Source organism: Colletotrichum gloeosporioides (assembly GCF_011800055.1).
Source record: "Colletotrichum gloeosporioides strain Lc1 chromosome Unknown consensus_47, whole genome shotgun sequence".
Classification (NCBI taxonomy): Eukaryota; Fungi; Ascomycota; class Sordariomycetes; order Glomerellales; family Glomerellaceae; genus Colletotrichum; species Colletotrichum gloeosporioides.
In genome coordinates this window covers 40,016-61,785 of record NW_025544692.1, presented here as the reverse complement: position 1 = coordinate 61,785, position 21,770 = coordinate 40,016, and the positions used below count along the sequence as shown (strand labels likewise).

The window sequence follows — 21,770 nt, the reverse complement described above, 5'->3', positions numbered from 1 at the left end:
GGCGTCGGTGTGCTGTCCACGTTTGCTCGAGCTTATCTCAGCCTCAGCGGCTACGATTGGACCACGATATCGCGTCCCGGGAGGGAGTCTCCGTAGGGCTGTTTATGATGCGTCTGGTTGGTGCGTGCGGATTGGGAGTCACCGTTTGTGGCGCTTCTGGAATGCAAGACGTCAGCGTTAGGTTTTGAAGGTGGTCCTTTTCGCAAATTCGGGTCAAGGGTTTCTGAGAGAAGGTGGCCGACCGGGTGGGTGGTTAGGCGGAATGCGACGGGTTAGGGATATGATTCGGATTTGGCTGGAGTGGTGGGATGGGTTCATGCAGCTCTCGTATCTTTGCGGTGTGAGGTACCCGGTAGGCAGGGGCCCTTTGGCAGGCAGTCTTTGAGAGCGGATATGCGAATGGGATGGGCATTCTTTGACCTCATCTCCACGCAGCTTTCATGGCCTGAAAAGTGTTGCTCGGGGCTTTCTTGCTTGAAAGAGCCAACCGTACGTTCAGAGACGTCTTCTTCGTCGATAGGTGGATGACGAGGCTGTTTGAGCCTAGCTGGCGAATTCGGCACGCCTCAGAAGCTGACTTGGTGCAATGACTGAGGACGACCGGGTGGACGAGCCAAGAACAACCTGCAGCTTACGACACTGATGATCCCATTCCGAGGCCGTGAGATTGGGCTGACAGCTTGCCTGATGGCCTCATGGTGGGCGAGGGAGGTGATATATGGGCGCGCCGTGTCCCAGGCTCCCGGTTCACTTCGATCCGCTGAATGACAAAGTAACCTCCTGAGACCCTCGTTCTGTACCATCTCCATCCCATACTGACATCATGGCCGTCGAAACCGAGAAGCAGCCAGGCACTCTACCCACGGGAGGCCCCTTGGAGAAGGCAGAGGCCGACAATGCCTCCACGAAGGGCCCCGTCTCAGGCGACAACACCGATACAGAGCGTGGCGCCACAAAAGAGACCACCTCTGGGCCCGTCCGTACCGTCACCGGCATCCGCTGGATTATCGTCGTCTTCGCCATCCTCTCCTCGACCTTCCTCTTCGCGCTCGATAACACCGTCGTAGCGGACGTGCAGCCGCAGATCGTGCTGCAGTTCGATGCCATCACTGACATTGCGTGGCTGGCCGTCGCCTTCATCATGGCTGCCACGTCGACGAACTTGCTCTTCGGCCAGCTGTACTCGCACCTCAAGCCCAAGTGGCTGTACATCGGGAGTGTCGTCGTGTTCGAGGTGGGCAGCGCGGTGTGTGGTGCGGCACCGACAATGAATGCTCTCATCGTTGGGCGTGCGCTATGCGGTCTTGGGGGTGTGGGCATGTATCTCGGGGTGATGACACTCATTGCTGCCACAACGACGATACAGGAGCGGCCTGCGTATCTTGCATCCATTGGGTTGACTTGGGGTTTGGGAACTGTCTTGGGACCTGTTGTTGGTGGTGCATTTGCCGACTCCGGGGCGACATGGCGGTAAGTCTCCTGCTTGACGGTAAGCTTAATCTACTAACACAAGGGCAGATGGGCCTTTTACATTAACCTCCCCATCGGAGGTCTCGCTGCACCAGTGTACCTCTGGATGCTTCCCTCCCCCGACCCTCAGCCTGGTGCTTCCTTGTGGCAACGCCTCAGGGAGATCGACTGGGTCGGCGCTCCTCTCATGCTCGGCGCTATCATCTGCTTCACGATGAGCATCAGCTTCGGTGGTGTCATGTACGACTGGGACTCTGGCCAGGAGATCGCCCTCTTCGTCGTCGCTGGCGTGCTCTTCATCGTCTTTGGCCTTCAGCAGGCATACTGCATCGGTACAACCAAGGAGCGTCGCCTCTTCCCCGTCGAGCTCATCGTGTCGAGAAAGTACTACCGCACCATCATCCTCATGTTCTGCATCACTGCCTCGGGCGGCTGTGCCATCTTCGTGCCGGTGTACTTCATCCCCGTCTTCTTCCAGTTCACGCGCGGCGATAGCGCCATCGACGCTGCTGTGCGTCTGCTTCCATTCATCATTCTCGCGGTTTTTGTTACGCTTCTCCAGGGCGGCGTGCTGTCGCATCCATCTGGTGGGCTGTACTTCCCCTGGTTCACGGTCGGCGGAGCGATTGTCGTCGCTGCGTCGTCGCTGATGTACGTCGTCGAGCCGAGTACAAGCACGGCCTGGGTATACGGAGCCTCGGCCATGCTCGGAGCCGGTGTCGGAACGTTTACTCAGGCGGGCTTCTCCATCGCGCAAGCAAGTGTGCCAGAGGACATGGCGGCCGTGGCGTCGTCGATGATGGCACTGGCCCAGACGAGCGGTATCAACATTGCCCTGGCGGTCGGCAATGCTGTGTTCTTGAATAGGGCCGAGAAGCGGCTGACGGAGATTCTTCCGGATACCGTCCCAGAGGAGCAAATCCAGCTTGCCATTGCTGGTGTCGGAGGAGACTTTGTGCAGACATTGCCTCCGGACATGCAGGCTGAGATTCTGGATGCTATCGTCGAAGCTCTGAACTTGCCGTACATCTTGGTGATCGTCGCTGGCGCGGTGGTTCTTGTGAGCAGCTTGCTCTGCAAGAGGGAACGCTTGTTCATGAAGCCGGCGGGCGGCGGTGCTTGAAGTAAATGGAGACGTCCATGGCCACGTTTGGGGGAATTCGGGTTTAATGTTGATCACGATGAGAAAGAACGGAGGAATGTTTTTGAAGGGTTTGATGTAGAGTTGATGGCATATGATACCTACGATACTGAATTAGCTTGTTTGTCGTGACTCCCTGCGTCCATTTGAAGATCGTGCTCCCTTTGACAGGAGTCGAGGAGGTGGGCTGGCGTTTGGCCTTAGCCCCTTGGACCCAGATAAACTTCCACACGTGCCGACTTGCATTGCAGAGGCTAGCGAGGGATTCGGGATGTTCGCGTTCCTGTGTGGCAGGCTCGAAGGAGGCGCTATTGCTAGTTCGCGCTCAAGATACGATGCTGCGCCATTGCTGTTGCCATCTTGGGTCTACCTGTTCTTGGCATGATGACATGAAAACAAATGGAAACCACATCGCTGACAGCTGCCAAATGCTTCGGACCTGATCGCGACAGCTGGACAGGAAACGCGCTCGCGAAGGCACGTGCGCGACGGGCCGATGTGGAGGCGACTGGAGGCAGGTGGAGGTGCGCCGAACGGCCGAGGAACAGGCCCCTGCCTGCAAAACACCTTACTAATCAGCTCAGATCCACTGTTTTAAAACACCAGCCAGGGGTCCTTTGGAGGTGCGTTGCAGGAGAGTTTCGCTCTAACTTCTTTGGGCCATCCCTTCCTCGGTCGGGGGAACGTCCAAAAGTTGACACCTCTTCGGAATCTCAAAACCCATCGCCACGACTCTCATCCAAATCGTCGGACTTCCGTCGCCGACTCATCAATCAACCGAACCACCAGCCCGCACGCGTGCGCACACATCGGCTTACTTTCCTGTTCATCGAAGGGCGCAGCATGAGTTCATGAGAACCCGAGGAGGATCCCATCGCGTCTGCTGTCCCCATCACAGCCCGCCATGGCCGGCCTCCCTTTGGTGAGAGGAGGCGGCCATCTCTGGCTGTCAGCCTTGCTGCACCTCCTGTTCGCCGCCTCCGTCCGCGCCTACATGAACCTGTCGGACACCGCGCTGCGCAACATCACGATCAACGAGGCCGACTTTGACATCCACAACGGCCCGCTGCTCGCCCCCATCCTCATTCCCCGTGTCCCAGGCACGCCCGGCCAGGTCAAGACCCAGGAGCACTTTGTCAACTTCTGGAGAAAGGAGTTGCCCAAGTGGTCAATTGAGTGGCAGAACTCGACTGGCACGACCCCCGCCACGGGAGACAAGCAGATTCCCTTTCAGAATCTCATCTTCCGCCGCGAGCCGCCGTGGAACAAGCTCGGACAGGCCAACTGGTTCACCCTTGTGGCTCACTATGACAGCAAGATCGAGCCCGAGGGCTTCATTGGCGCGACGGACAGCGCGGCGCCGTGTGCGATGCTGATGCACATTGCGAAGGCGGTTGACCCGTATCTGACACAGATGTACGATGAGATGGTAGCGCTTGGTGAGAATGGCGGGACGGTGCCCCAGGACATGGGACTGCAGATTCTGTTGTTGGACGGCGAGGAGGCGTTCAAAGCGTGGACGGATACCGACTCTTTGTACGGTGCGAGGTGAGTTTGGGAGTTTCCTCAATGAGAAGCTCTGAGCTGACATGAAGCAGGTCATTGGCAGATGAGTGGGAGAAAACATACAACCCAGCCATGTCTCACTACAAGAACCCCCTCGAGCAGATCAGCATTTTCGTTTTACTCGACCTCCTGGGCTCGGCCAACCCGCAGGTCCCGTCGTACTTCCAGACGACTCACTGGGCGTACAAGAGCATGGCCAAGCTCGAGAAGCGCATGCGCGACCTCGGCATCCTGGAGACCAAGCCCGCGATTCCATTCCTGAATGATGCTGAGAAGGACCCGGCGCGATTTGGACGGAGCGGGATTGGTGATGATCACGTTCCTTTCATGGCGAAGGGCGTCAATATTCTTCACATGATCCCGTCGCCATTCCCCAACGTGTGGCACAGGCCGGAGGACGATGGTGAGCACCTAGACATGCCAACAGTAAGGGACTGGACGAGAATTGTGACGGCGTTTACCATGGAGTGGCTTGACATGAGCGAAGTAATGCCGGGAGACGCTGCATAAGTATAGCATAGGAATTTCATGGATTGTTTTGAGTAATCATTGGGGCTGTGACGGATTGAAGTTATGCTGTTGATTGTCTGCCATATGTTCGTTGCGTCTTCAGCAGGTTGCCCCCTATCTGTGTTCTGTCCCTCTCGGTTTCAGCTAACGAAGCTTTGTAGTCCCACTTGAGATTCACCATGGCAGCTATCCGATGTCTCATCCTTTCGTGCTCTTCATCTTCATCCACCCGGATCAGGTGTGCTCCCATCCCCTTATGCAATGCAGCTCCTCAGTCCAAGCGGTTCCAACCTGTGATCCTGGCCTGCTTCGCGAGATGCTGCCGCTGGCTCTGCGTCATTGGCGAGTCCATTTCAGAGACTTCGCAGTTCCACGCCACTCTGGTCGCTTCTCGGATTGGGTTGCATTTATTCGACTTGCAGGTTGGACAACGCATTTGGTCAATATCGCAGCGCAGGTTTTCAGCACATCCTTTGTAGACGAGGTTCTCCGTGGAGTATAACTGACTTGGGTCGACTTCTGCCCACTCCAAGTCGGAAACGATGGAGCTCATCATGGCGGCGGGATCGCAGGCGTCGGACTGAATGTCGTGAGTACATGCTGTTGTTCCTTCCGTGATTTCCCGCGCGTACTGCTGCAAAGGTGAAAGCATGCGAGAGATAAGATCTTGTCTGAGCCCAGTAGCAGCGTCTGTCACTCTGATCAGCAAGATTATCGGAGTGCTTTGGTTGATTCGTACCTATGATGCCAGCTGCATCGACATGGAAATTCAACTTTATGAGCTTGTCATTCTAGTCCATAAGCTCTCCGTCCTCATTGACCCAACGATGGAGTGCGAGCAATTTGATGGTCAGCTCGAAAATATTCTCAGCACCGACTTCCCAAGCGATCCATGCCACCATCTCCAAGTCGCCGAAATCTTCGTCGATGTATTTCAACAACGGCACCCAATGGTGAATCCAAGGACGCACGATCGAAGTCATGTCGTATTTTTTGGTGACCACGAGAAGCTGAAAACCCTCCTTGACGGTGAGTGCGGTTCGAATCATATCGTAGCGGCTGTGTACGATACAGAGGGCAAAGAACATCGGCTCGATGGCATCCTCAAGATCGATGGCCTTGTCGTCGTCGCGCTGGCCCTCGGAGAAGGGTCCGAAAAGCATCTTGCAGAACACAGCCGATGTCCGCGCCATCGCCTTGGAGCAGACAAGGAACTGCTGGATGTGCTCGATGGCATCGCTTGCCTCGCTCGTGGCGTCTGAAGCAGCATGGCCGCTGTGATCCTCATCCCCAATGTCGCTCTCGGGGGTGACATTCAAGCGGAGATCACCTCGAGGGTCCATGACAAAGGCACCAGGCGCTTCCATGGCGGCCTTCAGCCAATGCCATGGCTCCTCGGTAGCAGGCATCTTGATGTACGTGGGTTGTTGCAGGACCTAGAATTTGTTTGCGGGAGGTGAGCGAACGCGAGAGGCGGATGCAGTAGGTCAAATGAAGCGTCAGTGAGGACGAGAATGGATGTGGTGATGAACGCCACAACAGAGGCCGATGTCAGCTTAAGTTGTTGGTAGAGAAAGACGGAGAAGAAACTCGGGTAGGTAAGAGTCAAGATGTATGCGAAGGCGAGAATCGAAAGCGAGAGTTGTAGTGGTGGGGATGGGGGTGGGGTGGAAGGTCTGGAGGACATGTTGCAGGCAGTGGCTTGGACAGCCGGTTTGTTCCTTCCTTTCCATAATACGAAGCGAAATTTCTTGCAGAGGGGGTTGTCACGCTGGAAATTCTCGACTGCAAAGTCTTAGAATCTCTGCGTCGGGGCGGATCTTCGTCTTCTCGGTCACCAGCATTCCAAAAAAAAAAAAAAAAAGCCTGGCTTTGAGGGACCAGGTCCCCTCCAGGTCAAAGTCCCAGAATCTTCTTTTCCCTTCACCCTCCGAACTCAGCTCTACATTATTTTCAGCAAACACTAAGCTTTCGGTTTCAGCAAAACACCAATTACGACGCCACAAACGTCGTGTCGCCAGCGGTCTCAGTAAGTAGCAATCTCACCTTTTTACTCTTTTCCCTCATATTTTCCATCTACCTGGTCATTTGCGCGCACTCGACAATCAATAACTGATACTCTCCTCAGAAATCACAATGCCCAATACATCGGCCGACCTTGCGGTAGCCAGGGTGACCAATCCGTCGATATCCAGCCACAGCGGTGAAGGAGGCGAACATATTCCCGTCTTCGTGATCCCTCTCTGGCCCGGCCTCCGGGCCGCGATGTTGCCCCTCAAGGTTGGAAAGGCATACCACTTCGATACTCACGGCGATTTGACTCTCAAAGTTGGTGGAAATCGTTCAGCCTACGACTTTCTCGTCTGTTCGCGCACACTCGGCCGCAGTTCGCCCGTCTTTCAGGCCATGCTGTTCAGCGGCTTTGCTGAATCCAAGCCTGCAGATGGCTCCGCCTGGAACGTCCAACTTCCCGACGACGACCCTTCTCCCATTTTACTCGTCTTGAGCATCATTCACGGCCATTTCCATCATGTCATCCGGGACCTCAAGGAATACCAACTTCACGAACTTTTAGTTGTGACAGAGAAGTACGACATGACCAAGATTCTGTACCCTTGGGCTTCGAGCTGGTTCGCTCCCTATAAGGAAAGAAGTCTTATCAACAATCAAGCCTCATTTTCCCTCGTTTGGTCATCTTGGGAACTTGGACACAAAGAAGCCTTTTGTAGGTTTGCGAGAGGCATAATGCTCCAGCAGCCGATCAATGTCGAGGGGGAGCTTGTGACGGATGAAATCACTTTGAGTCGTCTGAGCGATTCGCCATTCCTCCAGCCTCCTGGACTTCTTGGTATGTCTCCTTTGCACAGCCCAATCAACTTCTTTTTCATTCAGCTTATCATTTTCAGAGAGTATCGCCCAGGGTAGGAAAGTCCTGATAGGTGATATCACAACCTTACTCTACAATACGATCCAGAGACTGTACACAGCTCCCTCGTGCAATGGGAAGCCAACCGTTCGATGCAATGCCTGTGGATGCATCGTCGGCCACGGTGATATTTCTCATTCAACATCGTGTATCAAATGCAAATGCAATCGGGGAACGACGAAGGGTTTCCATCTGTCACAAAGACTCTGTGGGGATTTGGTCTTCGGCTCTCTTTCCAAGCGCGTCGCAGGTATTGGCCTGAAGGATGTGGCCTTTCTGGAGACACCCACGCCTGAATGCCTGCTAAGTGTCAATCAACTTTCCACGGAGATACAGGCGATGACCATCGATCTTCCCGAAGAGCACAAGGAGTGCAATCCTCTGCCAGCGCTGAAGGATGAAATGCAAAAGCTGGTGGAGTGTGTCTCTGCCCCCATCACGGATGCGCACATCCTATACCTAGACAACCAGGCGAAGAAGACCGGCATCCAAGGCATGAAGTGAGGTGTCAGTATGATCTATTTGGAGGTTTGGGATTGGAGTGACGATGGCAGCAAGGGCGATGTGGGACGCTGACAGAATTGAGATCGCTGAGTTCCAAATTCATGGACACGAAGCCAAATAATGTATCCGAGACCAAACACAGATTGAATTACATCGTTCTGACCAGCTCCGTTAAAAGTGCGTTGGCCCAATCTTGACTGGTTGTCGATGCGGATGACATTGAAGCGACTTTTGTTTGCCCTTCAGCAGTGATGTTTCAATCTAAGGAACGAAAGGTTTTGTGGCTGATGAGACAAAGAACTCCGGTATCAATCCACCGTTTTCATACTTGGATTGGTTTACGTTTATCGACCAGAAGATTATTCTAGTATAGTCTAGGAATCGTCGAAAAACTCCACATGCCACTAGATAGCGCAGGAATTTCTGATTCTCCTCGTTTACATACGGTGCTCTTCCCGGCCGCCGACTCTATACCGAGCACGACTCGGCAACCCGCCCCATGTCAAACACTTCACGGACCACCACTAATTGTTAATCAAAGTGCCTCATCTCGCCTTCCCCGCTTCCCCAAAATCGAACCTCGAACTCATTATACAACAGTTCAGAGAAGTCGCAAACATGTCGAGAGAAGAAACGATGTCTGACGATGACAGCATAAATGCAGACATTTTCAAGGAAGACAAACCCCCGTGCTCCAGCCCTTCTGGGAGTGCCTTAAGCCCGCCACCTCGACGATTGAGTGCGGAAAGGCCTTCAGCTTCGACCCGATTGGGGATCTGACACTTAGAGTTGGCGAGGATGGAGTCGCCTACGAATTCGTCGTCTGTTCTCGAACACTCTCTCGGTGGTCACCAGTGTTCCGCACCATGCTCTTCGGTGGCTTCGCAGAGTCAAGGCCTGCTGACGCTGCGTGGAGCGTCAGCCTACCCGAGGACCTTCCCTCAGCCATGTTCCTTGTCCTGAGCATTATCCACGGCTGCTTCGAGCATGTGCCAACATCACTGAGTCAATTCGAACTGTACCAGACGCTGGCCGTGACGGAGAAATACGACATGACAAAGATAGTGCGGCCATGGGCGGCTCAGTGGTTTAAGCCATGCAAGAAGATTTCTTCAATCAAGGGCAACGAGATACTTCTCTGGGTTTCCTGGGAACTCGGATACGCAGAGAACTTCCGCTCGCTTGCAAAGGACCTTCTTCTCAGCTCCTCGGTCAACGACGAGGGACAGCTAATTGGCCACGATGGGGTCGCCCTTAGCACATACAGCTGTTTAGAGCCACCCGGAATCCTCGGTACGTCTCTTCCCAATTCTTTGAAATCTTTCTCTCTGACTTTCATTCAGAGACAGTCACAAAGCACAGGCAAGAGCTTGTCAGCCAAATGATCAAAGCCATTTACAGTATGACTGACGTGGCGCTCAATCAGCCAAAATGCCGGGGTTTGGCTCAGTACTGCGAATGCCCAGAATGCAAAACAAGGTACAACATCACCACAAAATTCCGCTCAACATGTACTAGTTGCAAGAAGCCAGGTGCCGCCGAAGGATGGGTGGCTCTGGATATTCTATCGTTGACTTTGCCAGCATACATGTGCAACACTCTGGTATTCGGCTCTGTTATCAAGCAAGTTAAGAAAGTGATGGGGCAAGAAGTGGCGTTGATGAAGACGCCGACACCTCACATTAAAGCTTTGCTACAGTCGATCAACGCTATGAGAATTAGCCTCCCCGTGGAGCATTTGCATTGCAATCCATTGCCAGCCATGCAGACCAAAGTTCAAAGCTTGGTAAAGAAAGCTAATTCTCCGGTTACAGAAATGCACTTGGAGTACCTGAGGAACCAAGCGGTGAAAACTGGCGTCTGAGGTCTTACGGCTGACAACATGGATGGAGTCCGAGAGCATGGGCTTGACAAGGTTAGCAAAGACGATATGGGACATTCGGATGGCTGAAACTGTGCATGTCGTGGAGGCTTGATGTATATTGATGGCTCAGCATTGTCAAGTCCTTCCGTATTTCGAACGATTTGAAAGAGCATTCATTCCCTGATGCCAGATGGTGGTGCTGTTGCCACTCTCACATAGCTAAATAGACTAGTCGGAAGTAAAATGTGGACCGAAAGGAAAAGGCTAGCAAGCCATTACATTCTAATCCGCTTCCTGATGCTAGCTAGTCTTGTTGCATTTTGCCCTTGTCATAATCACTGCGCAAACACAAGCTCTATTCCAGCATGTGGTATAGACCCACTGAATCTCTATCGATGCATACTGGCTCAGACTTGCCTTTACGACGTCATTGCTGGTAGTCTTGTTTATTGAGCCTAGGCGCACGCGGTCCAGCGAAGGGTTACTGCGATGCAGAAACGCACAGCGCTGGACGCATGGCTTCGGCGACCACCAGCTCGGAAGTATCTGTGGATCATCACAGCCAGCTTTCGGATGCACTTGCAATCCGAACATTAAGGAGCGATGAGCGTAGTGCCCTTGGTCTTTCCGCTTTCCATCTTGGCGGTTCTTGAGCCGAATTGTATCTGGCGAATGGTAAGCCGTCTGCTTGACTCCATCAACTCTCCATCAGCGAGGGACTTACAGCTCTCTTCTTCTCCCGAGCAACAGAAGCCATGCCGAGTGCCTCCGCAAGGAGCCTCAGAACCCTCTTCCCAGGCTCGATCTCTCCCTCCACCTCGCCGCGGCCGTAGTCACACTTTTGCCACACCGGACACTCGATTGCCCACTTGACAAAGTCCTCATCCAGGTACGGGAACCGCACCTCGCGGCTCCAGTGAGCCATAGCCCTGTCGTCGCGACCCAGATTGCGTTTTCCGAGGCGGCTGACGTCGAGCTTGAGCTCCTCCAGCAGGCCTGGGTAGCCTCTCCTCGAGAACGCCGTGGCATGCCGAACGTAGCCACCGAAAAGCTCATCTGCTCCGAGGCCGGAGAGGAGGACTCTCGCTGGCGTAGCGTAGTCGACCGCGGTGTCGGAGGGGTGACTCTGGGACTTGCCAATGCCATGAGCAGCGAAGTAGAGTGCGTAAGCGATGGAGAGGTCCATCTCGGTGTTGTGGGGGTACATGAGGGAGATCACTTGGATCCGGCGAGCGAGGACTTCTTGGTATGGCACGTCGACCTGCTCCGGGTTAGTGATTGAAATCCCGAGGTGACGTGGAGGGGACTCACGGCAATGAATCTCCACCGGCGGTCCGGGCAGACTGCGGCCAGCTCGGCGAAAGACTTCCTGCCGGTGATTCTGTCGGGACACGCCTCGTAGAGGTTAACGCCAGCGGCAGAGTTCTCCGCCTTTGACGCGAGACGGGGGTTCTCGAAAGCAACGTTGATGAGGTCGATGCCTTGCTCTGGCGGCAACAGGTCACTTGCCATGCGCGCCAGGACTGTGCAGTCCAGACCACCTGAGAAGAGTACAGAGATTCGCGTGTCGTTTCCTGCATCGTGGGCTGGCGGCTCTGGTACGTTCAAGACACGCAGCTTGAGCGATTCAGTCAGCTGTTCTCGCAGCGCCCGGACCGATGAAGAGGTCGCAGTGAGCGGTGGAACGTCTGATGGCGGTAATCTAGTGTTGAAGACGCCAATGTTGAGGACCTATTATCGTAAGTAGCAAAACGAGACCAATCCCGCGGCGATCCACGACTTACCGTACCCTCCGGTTCATCAGACCAAGGCCGAGGTGCCAAGGGAACTTTTGGATCGCGGACAAATGACGCAAGGTCAACCACGTAGATGCCGTCCGCCCCGACCTCTGACCACTCCGGCGACGTGCTCTCCGCGATGCTAGACAGCCTCAGCCCATCCTTCCGATTGAGTAGCAATGACCGTCTTCCCAAACGGTCGCGGCCAAAGTAGAGCCGAGATGACGACGCGTCGTAATAGACGAACGCGAATGGCCCTTCGATCGTGCGGAGTGCGTCCAGCACTGCATCTTCGCCCGCGGCGCGGCTACTGGCCGCTACCAACAGGGCGAAGACGGCCTCGCCATCGTTGCCTTCAACGGGCTTGCCCCCAATCTTCCAGGCCTCGCCGTTCCAGCAGAGCACCGAGCCCGACGACGCGTCGCGAAATGGTTGCTTAGTGACATGGTCACCGCGCAAAGCCAGCACCGTTGATGTGAATGTCAAGTGCAGGGGTTGCGCGTCGGTGCCAGAGGGTACTGCCTGGGAGCGAACTTCACCAAGATGGTCCGGACCGCGATTGCAGAGACAGGTGCGTGTTTCTGTGGGAAGTGCCAGGGAGTCGTCGCGCGAGACGACGAGGTGTATGCCACACATCTGGGAGCCCTATGCAGCCCCTTTCAAGGCCACTGGCGCGTTTTCGATCCGAAAAGAGTCGTGCAACTCTGTCGCGCAGGCTGTGGATGATTCAGGAGGCAATCCAGTATCGTGGTGGAAAAAAGACGCTGCTCCATGCTGCCGGAGAATTTTCGGCGCCAACAGCACGCACGAGCCACCTGCAGCAAAGTGGATGTGCCGTCGCACAGCACAATAGACAATCACACAATGTTCCTGCTCAAAAACATCATCTTCTCCTTCATGAACAGATAAGATCATGATAGACATGTACGAAAGGTCAAAAAACTGTTCCGATACCGAGAATCGAACTCGGAGCTTGACGGTGAGAGCGTCAAATGTTAGCCATTACACCATATCGGAGGCTGATAGAAGAGACTGATGATTCAAATTATGGAGGTACTGGCTGCAGATCGCAGAAACACGTCACACGTGGGGCCTCTTTGGCTCGCCGTCAAGCTGTTCAAGCAAAGGGAAGGGCGGGCACCGCAACGGAGAGAAAATAATTTGCTAACATGGACTTACCCTGATGGAGAGATAAGCACTGCTTCCACCCTGACGGGTTTTTAGGCTCTTGCAGGGAAAAATATCTTCATCGAGGACGTAGCCGTGGCTGATATCGGTGTGGCGCTGTGGCTGGTTTTCAGGTGAGATGTGCCCCTCGAGGACCTGGGCAGATCAATTGCTCTGCACTCAGAGCACTGGCGGACAGATGTCAAACAATGTCAATGATTGATATTTGCGAGAAGAATGCGTGGTGTTGCCGCACCGAGCTGCTCTGCCCTCCCGCCATGTTCGAGGGTACTCTCACGTTGCGCGATCCCCGGATGGCGCAGCGGATGACGGGAGCGAGCGGGGCGCGATGATGAACCGCATCGACAGAGCGGGCAGATGACCAGGCTTTTCCGGGGAGATCTGGGGAAACTGCCCAGTTGTGTTGTGCAATTGGAACGCGAGCCGCGAAGACCCGAACTTGGCGATCATGGTCAGCCCAGCGTTGGCCGACAACATCACGCCACTCCCCAGACCACTCCCATCAGGCGACAGTGCCATCATCATCGGGCGAGCGCAACGACTCTGCCATTGACATAAAATGGCCACTTTTTCCCCGGAACCGAAATCGACGCTAAGACAGCACCAGCGACAATGACTTCAAGAAAGACATGCCAACAGTTATGGCGCATTCAGCCCACCACAAGCGCACTCATAAACCGAAGCATCACAAAGCCAATCGGCAGACTTCTGCCAGTGGCGACAGCAACACTCCTCCCGAAGGCCCGACTTACAACTCAATGCCGGCAATCAAATTTCTCCTCATTTCAACGTCAAACTCGCCCATACTCAAGCCATTCTCCTGAGAAAACAGAGCATCCGATTCCGAAATGGACACCGCCGAAGGACCCCACTTCTCGGCCCGTAGTAGTTCTCGGAGCGGGGGTCCTTGGTCGCCGGCTCGCGGTAATGTGGGCCTCGACTGGTCGGCCCGTCATTTTGCAGGACATCAATGAGAAGGCGCTCTCGTCTGCTGTCGTCTACGTCGGTGACGCCCTGACGACTGTTTGCGCGGTCCGCGAGTCACATCCCGGCCGCGTCACGACGAGCACTGTCCTCGAGGAATCTTGCGGCGCCAACCCCTGGATGGTCATCGAAGCACTGCCTGAAGACCCCGAGATCAAGCGCGAGATGCTTGGAAAGGTTGACTCGCTCGTGCCAGAAGACTGCATCATTGCCTCCAACAGCTCAACATGGCCGACATCGGCATTGCGAACGTTGATCTCTCGCCCGGAACGTCTCCTCAACACGCATTATCATCTTCCACCACGTAACACCTACGTGGAGCTGATGACCTGCGGAGCCACCGACAAGGATCTCATGCCCTTCTTGAAAGAGCAGATGCGGAGCGTAGGCTTCAACCCGCTTGCGTTGCCCCATGAGTCAGTCGGCTTTGTTTTCAATCGCATCTGGTCTGCAGTCAAGTCAGACACCCTGCGTGTCCTTCAGGCAGAGCTGGCTTCGCCCCGAGACATCGACGCGCTGTTCCGAGACTTCTTCCACGCCGAGAAGGGACCTTGCGAGAAGATGGACGAAGTTGGCCTGGACACGGTATGGCAGGTGGAGCGGAACAGGGTGAACATGGGCGTCGTGGATCCGAAGAAGGCGGGGTACACGGACTGGCTGGAGGAGAACTACATCTCAAGAGGAAGGTTGGGAGAGAAGACCGGAGACGGACTCTATTCTGCGGAAGAAAGAAGGTTGTTGGCCCAAAAGAGAGCATTGGCAAAGAAGTCTTATCTGAAGTTGCGCTAACGAGTTCATTCATGTCTTTCTAGGTTGCTTTGGAAGGAGTTGGAATCCATGAAGGAGGGTGACAATGGCGCTTAGGCAGTCGGTATCATAAAGCAAACTTCCTTCATCTAAACTATTCATTATTCTATGGTCTTGAATATGACTATGGTCAACGTTATTATGCTAGCATATTTGAGGGCACTTGTATTCCTAGAGCTGCTTGTGATATAGGGAAGAATCATCTAGATGATTCAGCATCTTGCCTTCCTCAACAGAGGATGTAACAAGCACAGCTTCTGCCCCCGAAGACCTCTTGAAGAAGTTCTCCTTCTGACGTGATCGAAATTTGTGTCATCGGCCGATCAACCTTACATCGTCAACACGAGATGGCCGACAGAAAGAAGAGATGTACAGGATCTCCTCGGACGGATGCAATCGCCGAGTTCTTATCTGCACAGGAAGCCACCGCAGCCCTCCAATCCGAATGCCTTTGGCTGCTTCTTACTTATGAATCGATCCGCCTCAGAGATGAAGGATCGCAGGTTGACGGAACGCAGCCGCAAGCGACAGACACCCTCGACGACCAGGGCATCCCCACTACAACATCATCAGCTGCAGATGATGAGGCAGACAGCCACACCATGCATGACGATGCCGCCTTCATCTCGCCCCCCTCTGCGGCTTTGGCGTTCAAGGGTGCCAGCTGGGACTGCCTTGGAGATGCAATGAAGTCCCTTTCTTGTGGCAAGGCCTTCTACTTCGACTCACGTGGCGACTTGGTTCTGAAGGTGGGCGAAGCCTTTCACGAAGACGGAAGCACATTCGTCGTTTGTTCGAGGACTGTTGCGCGATGGTCCAAGGTCTTCAACGCGATGTTCTTTGGCAGGTTCGCGGAGTCTATCCCTTCAGCTCGCGACGGCACGTGGACAGTTGCACTGCCTGAGGACAGGGCGGCTCCCGTCTTTCTCATCCTGGCGATCATTCATGGCCCTCACCAGCCCATACCGACGGTTTTGGGACGCGATGAGCTCTTTGACCTCTTGATAGTGACAGAGAAGTACGATATGACACATGTTCTACGACCGTGGGCTTCTAAGTGGATTCCGAATTTACCCCTCGATAACTCTGAGAACACTACGGGACAATACCGCGACGTGTGGATTGCCTGGGAGCTGGGTTGCGAAGCTAGCTTTTGCAAGATGCTCAAGGACATCTTGTGGGACTGTCGCGTGGACGAATCTGGTCAGCTCATTAACGTCCACAGTGTGCCTCTGAACACAATTCCATGCCTGGAGCCCTCCAGTATTCTTGGTATGAATTCTATCGGCTAATGTTCTTGTCTGCCGAACTACTACCATCATTCCTTTCTGATTTATAGACTGATCAGGATTTGCAGAGAACATTTCCATCAAGCGAGCAGAACTCATAGAGCGGATGATCAACTGTCTCCGCCGGGCAATGCAGGACTCCCTTACAATGAGTCGCTGCGCGGAAGAACTTGCAGAGATACGCCATTGCAATTGCTCTGACGTTAACTTCGGAAATCGATCCGTCTTCTTAACAAAAGAGGACTGCGACGACCTATTTCTTGGCAGAATTATTCGCCGTATTCGAGAGATGAGATTGGAGGAGTTTGTTCTGCCGCGCGCCACCTTCTCTTCGTACCTCGGAAGTATTCATGATCTATCGGATTTAATCATACTCGAAGAGGTTGACGGGCACGTTGAGGGCCATGATAGTTGTGACCTCTGGATTGATGTCCAAATAGAAGTTGAGCAGATGGTCGACGAGTTGCCGTCCCCGGTCACGGAGATGCACCTTGAATACCTGCGAAACCAGGCCAAGAAGACAGGTGTGTAGATAGATCAGACTGCGTCCAAGAAAGAAGGATTGATAGACACGGTTCGCGGTTATGAAAAAGCGCGAATAAGAACGTCTTGGTTGTGTCTTTCTAGAAATATGTTCAGTTAGCTACTTTCTCTTCAGGCAGGCAGGTCTTGTTTTGCTCCGCCAATGCGGATCACAGGGACGAGGAGAACGGTGAAAATGTCTTGTTGATTTCTGTAGCTAGCGGAAGATGTTATTCTGGGGCTGGATAAGTAGAAACCTGCAAAGATCCATGGATGACCCATTTGTTGCTCTTGACAAGGACGGAGCTAGTTCGTAAAAGCAATGCGAGATAAGGTACACTATGTTCTCTATACCAAGGCGTTTTCAATTGACTTGCTGTCGTGAGAAATACTAGTGGTCTTTATCATCTTCGTCGTAATTGTCGTAATTGTGGTCGTGGATGCTCGTTCTTAAATGGCTCGGGAGGCCATTTGCATCAATACCCGACACTTACAACCCTAGCTGACCTATCATTAGTTGCCCTATCATTAGTTGCATGATCATATCATTAAATTTGAAAAGAATGCACACAATATCCTGTGCTGATAAGTAAGTACAAATGTCACGGGTGAGGTGACGAAGGGCATCTCATTGTGGTCTGCCCAAGATGCCGAGTTGTAGAATTGCATGTCGCAGCTGCTTTGCCTCCTAGCTGGAACGATATGATAATGCATGCATGTTCCCCCATAAAACTAAGATCGATCATTGGTGTTCTACTCCACTGGCTGTCGCATCCCCGATTTCAAAGCTTGATCGTCGATGGTAGGCCTCCTGCATTAGCTCGAACCCCGATACCTGTTGAAATGACTGATTGGCCATGAACCCAAGCCCTGCCATTCCTCAGCTGTCATCCAACAAGGGTGCCCAACATCGCGGCACACTATAAAGGTGCACACAACAGCAGTCGTATTACGTTCATTCAGTTCTGCCACATGTTTCAAGCAGCGCGTCTCTAGATCTTTACTTACTCGGTATCCTGCTGCCCTCATACAACTAAGCGCAACACCATGAGCCAAGTCCACGAACCATTGGGCAACATTTTTGGTCCGTCATCAGCATTTATGAAGGAGAAGAGCAAGAAGACATGGAGCCTGTAAGTATTACAGTAAGCTCATAAATTGCGAAACCTGACAAAGTTGCTCTTCGACATACAGATCACTGAACTTCAGCTACATCGAAGATCCAGCCATCTGGGAATGTATCAAACCAGCCATGGAATCACTCGCTGGCGGGACTGCTTTCTACTTTGACTCTCGTGGTGATTTGACTCTGAAGGTTGGAGACAGCAGTGATCAGAAGCTGTGTGTGTACGAATTTGTTGTGTGCTCAAGGTCCCTTGCACGGTGGTCTTCCGTCTTCCGTGCGATGCTGTTCACTGGTTTCGCTGAGTCGCGGCCGAAGGACGATGCTCCATGGACGATCGAAATGCCAGAAGACTCTGTTTCTCCCGTCTTTATACTTTTGAGTATTGTGCATGGACACTTCCAACACATACCCAAGAGCCTTCCGCAGGACCACCTCTACCAGTTATTGGTTGTTACCGAGAAGTACGATATGACGCAGACTCTAAGTCCGTGGGCTGTAACATGGTTCCAACCATACGCTGCCACGAACACATCATCAACCGATGGGGAAGAGATTGTCATGTGGATCTCGTGGGAACTTGGTCATGAAGAGACTTTTTGCAATTGGGCAAAGAATTTGTTGCTCAAGTCGAAAATCAATGACGAGGGAGAGCTACTTGACAGCAACAGCATCGCTCTGAACACCTACACGTTCCTCGAGCCTCCGGGAATCCTCGGTAAGTAGCTTGTAACAATCAAAGCTCTTGGATTAGTTAATTGCTCATACGTGACGACGATAGAGACGATCGCCTCGACCAGAGCAACGGTCATTCACGAGATGACCAGAGTGCTCTACGACGCTATCGAGGTTGCACTGAAGAATGGCACGTGCCAATGCCCAAATAACGGTGGATGTAGTTATTATGATGGCTACGGCTCTCGTCGCGGACGGTCGATGACATCGGATCAATGCATCAGGCTGGTTCTCGGCTCCCTCATCCACCAAGTTCACAAGATTGGCCTGCAGGATGTGGCACTTTTGCAGAGCGCCACGCCTAAGTATCTCGGAAGCATCAACGACCTATCGTCGGCGATTCAATCGATCCAGTTCTCGTTGGATGAACAGAATCACAATTATTGCAACCCATTGCATAATATTAAGGATAAGGTCGCGAGTCTTCTGGCTAACATCGAATCCCCTGTGACTGACAACCATTTGGAATACTTGCGACATCAAGCGAAGAAAACTGGTATTTGACGTTGCTTCGCAGAGGCGTCCAAGTAGTCTTCGCTGAGATTGTAGGTTTCTGAGGGTTTTGATTGAGAGAAAACAGTTTGCTTGGATCCGCGAAGCGCTGGGCTTTTGGTTCCTGACGACAGCAAACCTCCCGGCATGGCGGATTCGGGATTCAATCGCGATTGAGTGCGCAGGGAACATTGATCAATGTTCTCATACATAAGTGAAGATAATAAAGAATGGAAATTTGAACACCCTTTGATGCGAAAAAGGTGAAGGCGCTCCGGCTTGGAAGTTGCTTTGTGGGTAGTAGCTACCGAATGTTGTCCTGTCACTGGGCAGAAGGAAACCGAGGCGAGACTGGTTTCATGCCTATCATATGCAGTTATGGTGTCCTTCCGTTTTACACAAGCTAATGAATGACATGGGCAAGACGGCAGTCGCGCAGGTACTGACACCTTCCTCAGCATTGCCAGGGCCATCATCTACAAAGTTCATTAATTTCATCCACCTCAACTTCCATCTTTCCACTCGTAAAATCCCACTACCATAACACAACACATTCTCCTATGACTACAGACAGTACGAGTCCTGTGACAGAGCCATCGTAGAGAGCCGCTGGAGGCCATGGTTCGTCAACGTCCCATGCAATGTCCAACTTTGGCTGACGCGACCTACGGATAGGTGGCCATAGAGGTTTCTCTGTGAAGCCCAGACCATCCTGGCGCTCGAACATTTCCCCGTGAGAATCATACGGCCGTCAACAAGGTGCGCCTCCAGGCGGCAAACTGCGAAGAAGAAAAGTTAGAGGGGAAGAAAGAAGGTCATGATCATTGCACCCGAGAGTTTCGACGTAGACCAACATAGCGATTATAGCACAGACGGCATGTGGGAATTCCTGAAGCAGAAAGCTGTCTCATCGACCGCAGAGATCTTCTCGGAGTACGAGGGAGATTTGACGCTGGTTGTAGGACCACCGCCGCAGCCTGATAACCAACCCGGCCAGGACACCCTGTCTGTCCCAACCAAGCACGAAAGCCGAAGATTCCGAGTCGATTCAAAGACAATGGCCACAGTTTCGGATGTTTTCGATTGCATGCTATTCAGCGGCTTCGCCGAGTCAAAGCCTGCAGCAGAACCCTGGGTCGTAAACTTGCCTGACGATAACCCTTGGGCTATGTTCTTCATTGTTGCGACCGCCCATGGATACTCCAACTACATTCCGGATTGCCTTGGCACCGATGAACTTCGAATTGTCCTACATCTAATAGAAAAGTACGCCGTGAAGCCCATTCTGGCCGGTTGGCTGCAGAAATGGATCTCCGAATGTCCCGACCACCAGTCTCTGTCCCAAGATGTTGCCTGGCTCATTGGCCATGAAAAGATCTTCACCGATCACGTCAAGGCGCATTGCGAGAATGCTCGCATTGACGTACGAGGAGACCTCACCAACCAATCGTCGCTTGCACTATGCTACTACGCTAGTCTTGAAGGCTTTGATCAAGAAGGTCGATGGATTCTTGACAAGCCCCATGCGTGCTCCAGGCTGACATCCTTTGTAGAGTCCATCACGCGTACCAGAGGGCTGTTCATTTCCCACCTGATCCGATATCTAAATGTAACACTCAGTCCGTCTCGAGTCAGAAATCTGTGCGAACGCCAGGACAAGTCGTGCGACGCGATGGTGTTAGGATCTTTGATAGAGGCCTGCGACGACGCCGATATCACACACTGTGTCGCATCTTTGATGGCTATACGAAGACTCCGAGTGGTTGGAGAACCTCGATTCTTAGGAAGCGTGACGGAGCTCATTGGCATCATTAAGACGATATCCAAGTCGATTGTGTCGACACATATACCCGGGTGCAACCCGTTCCAAGGCATGGACAAATTCGCTGGGGGCTTTTGGCACAAAATTGGCTCACCCTTGAACCCAGAGACTCAAGATCGCCTCCGAAAGAATGCAATGGTCAGTGGATTAAACCTGAAAGCGGTGGAATGACCAGAAGGGTGACTGGGGCTTTGGTCGAACTTTGGGGTGGACAGCCTGTCGAGAACAAGGTAACATGCAGCAGCTTCGGTTATGATGTCTTGTAAGCTTGCAGGCCACTGGGTCAAATCCGAATGATGGAATACGAGAGCAAGGTCCGTAATTCTAGGGGCTAGCTCTGATTATTAGAACCTGGTGGGTTTATCAAGGGCTTTTGCAATTTTGACGGGAGGCTACAAGATTGCGACGGGTGCATGTTCACCATCGGATTTCTTGATATTACCTACGCAGTGTCCTTCAGAACAGGTTTTCAAATGTAATTTTTGTTGGAAACTCACTGAAGAATGTAAATCGGCGCGCAGAGAAAAAGCCCGGCGTTTTGCTTCGAAATTGGAAGCCAGGTGGTGACCCGGTTCCTGACCGACCCGAAATTGACGCTAGCTCTTCGTTGGCTTCCATCTCTCATTCGAGTTCTCTTGCACCTAAAAACCTGACCTTTGTCTTTAAAGGCTGGTAGCTGCAGGGACGCGGACTGATGGTCGACTGGTTTGCTCAAATGGAGACAGATGGAAAGAGGGTACCCGCCACCTTCCTCCCCGGGCGCCTTTTCACGAGCCCGACCGAAATTCTCACCTTGCGCCATAACCTCACCCGCCAATCCTTCCCACGACTCCATTGTGTCCAAAAATCTTCAAACCAACGCAGGACGCATTGGAGCAACTCCAATTGCAACAGACGACAAAGCGGTACCTGCCCTTTGGAGATCGATCCAGCCATGCAAAGGTAGGCATCCAGCAGGCGGCCTCGCGCCTTCCTCATTCTAATTCGGACGTGCATAGGCCGACCATGAATCTGTCGACCACGGTTTATGTGAACGCGAATTGGGCGAC

At 53.0% G+C, this 21,770-nt stretch overlaps 6 protein-coding genes across 6 annotated transcripts; 4 read left to right on the top strand and 2 right to left on the bottom strand.

Moving 5' to 3' along the window:
* Positions 1–823: 823 nt before the first annotated feature.
* On the top strand, positions 824–2,593 carry GCG54_00005730 (Efflux pump patC; the record flags this gene model as incomplete). Its single annotated transcript, XM_045405746.1, has 2 exons — positions 824–1,470; positions 1,519–2,593. The coding sequence occupies 2 exons, from the start codon at positions 824–826 to the stop codon at positions 2,591–2,593; spliced, it is 1,722 nt and encodes a 573-aa protein (XP_045264144.1).
* A 922-nt stretch (positions 2,594–3,515) lies between these two features.
* On the top strand, positions 3,516–4,687 carry GCG54_00005729 (Glutaminyl-peptide cyclotransferase; the record flags this gene model as incomplete). Its single annotated transcript, XM_045405745.1, has 2 exons — positions 3,516–4,159; positions 4,210–4,687. The coding sequence occupies 2 exons, from the start codon at positions 3,516–3,518 to the stop codon at positions 4,685–4,687; spliced, it is 1,122 nt and encodes a 373-aa protein (XP_045264143.1).
* Positions 4,688–4,958: 271 nt separating this feature from the next.
* On the bottom strand, positions 4,959–6,096 carry GCG54_00005728 (uncharacterized protein; the record flags this gene model as incomplete). Its single annotated transcript, XM_045405744.1, has 3 exons — positions 4,959–5,377; positions 5,427–5,478; positions 5,509–6,096. 3 exons carry the CDS (start codon positions 6,094–6,096, stop codon positions 4,959–4,961), a joined length of 1,059 nt encoding a protein of 352 aa, XP_045264142.1.
* Positions 6,097–6,823: 727 nt separating this feature from the next.
* On the top strand, positions 6,824–18,911 carry GCG54_00005726 (Fatty acid oxidation complex subunit alpha; the record flags this gene model as incomplete). Its single annotated transcript, XM_045405742.1, is given in 11 exon segments — positions 6,824–7,535; positions 7,594–8,113; positions 8,530–8,755; positions 8,771–9,410; positions 9,461–9,975; positions 13,641–14,710; positions 15,097–16,010; positions 16,096–16,551; positions 17,607–17,682; positions 17,744–18,390; positions 18,415–18,911. 11 exon segments carry the CDS (start codon positions 6,824–6,826, stop codon positions 18,909–18,911), a joined length of 6,273 nt encoding a protein of 2,090 aa, XP_045264140.1.
* Positions 10,575–12,404, bottom strand: GCG54_00005727 (Asparagine synthetase domain-containing protein C4F6.11c; the record flags this gene model as incomplete). Its single annotated transcript, XM_045405743.1, has 4 exons — positions 10,575–10,646; positions 10,706–11,242; positions 11,293–11,712; positions 11,766–12,404. Coding segments are annotated over 4 exons (1,668 nt in total), but the record flags the coding sequence as incomplete, so codon positions are not given.
* An 865-nt stretch (positions 18,912–19,776) lies between the features above and the next one.
* Positions 19,777–20,440, top strand: GCG54_00005725 (uncharacterized protein; the record flags this gene model as incomplete). The annotated part of the gene is made up of 2 exons (XM_045405741.1): positions 19,777–20,322; positions 20,384–20,440. The coding sequence occupies 2 exons, from the start codon at positions 19,777–19,779 to the stop codon at positions 20,438–20,440; spliced, it is 603 nt and encodes a 200-aa protein (XP_045264139.1).
* Positions 20,441–21,770: the final 1,330 nt, after the last annotated feature.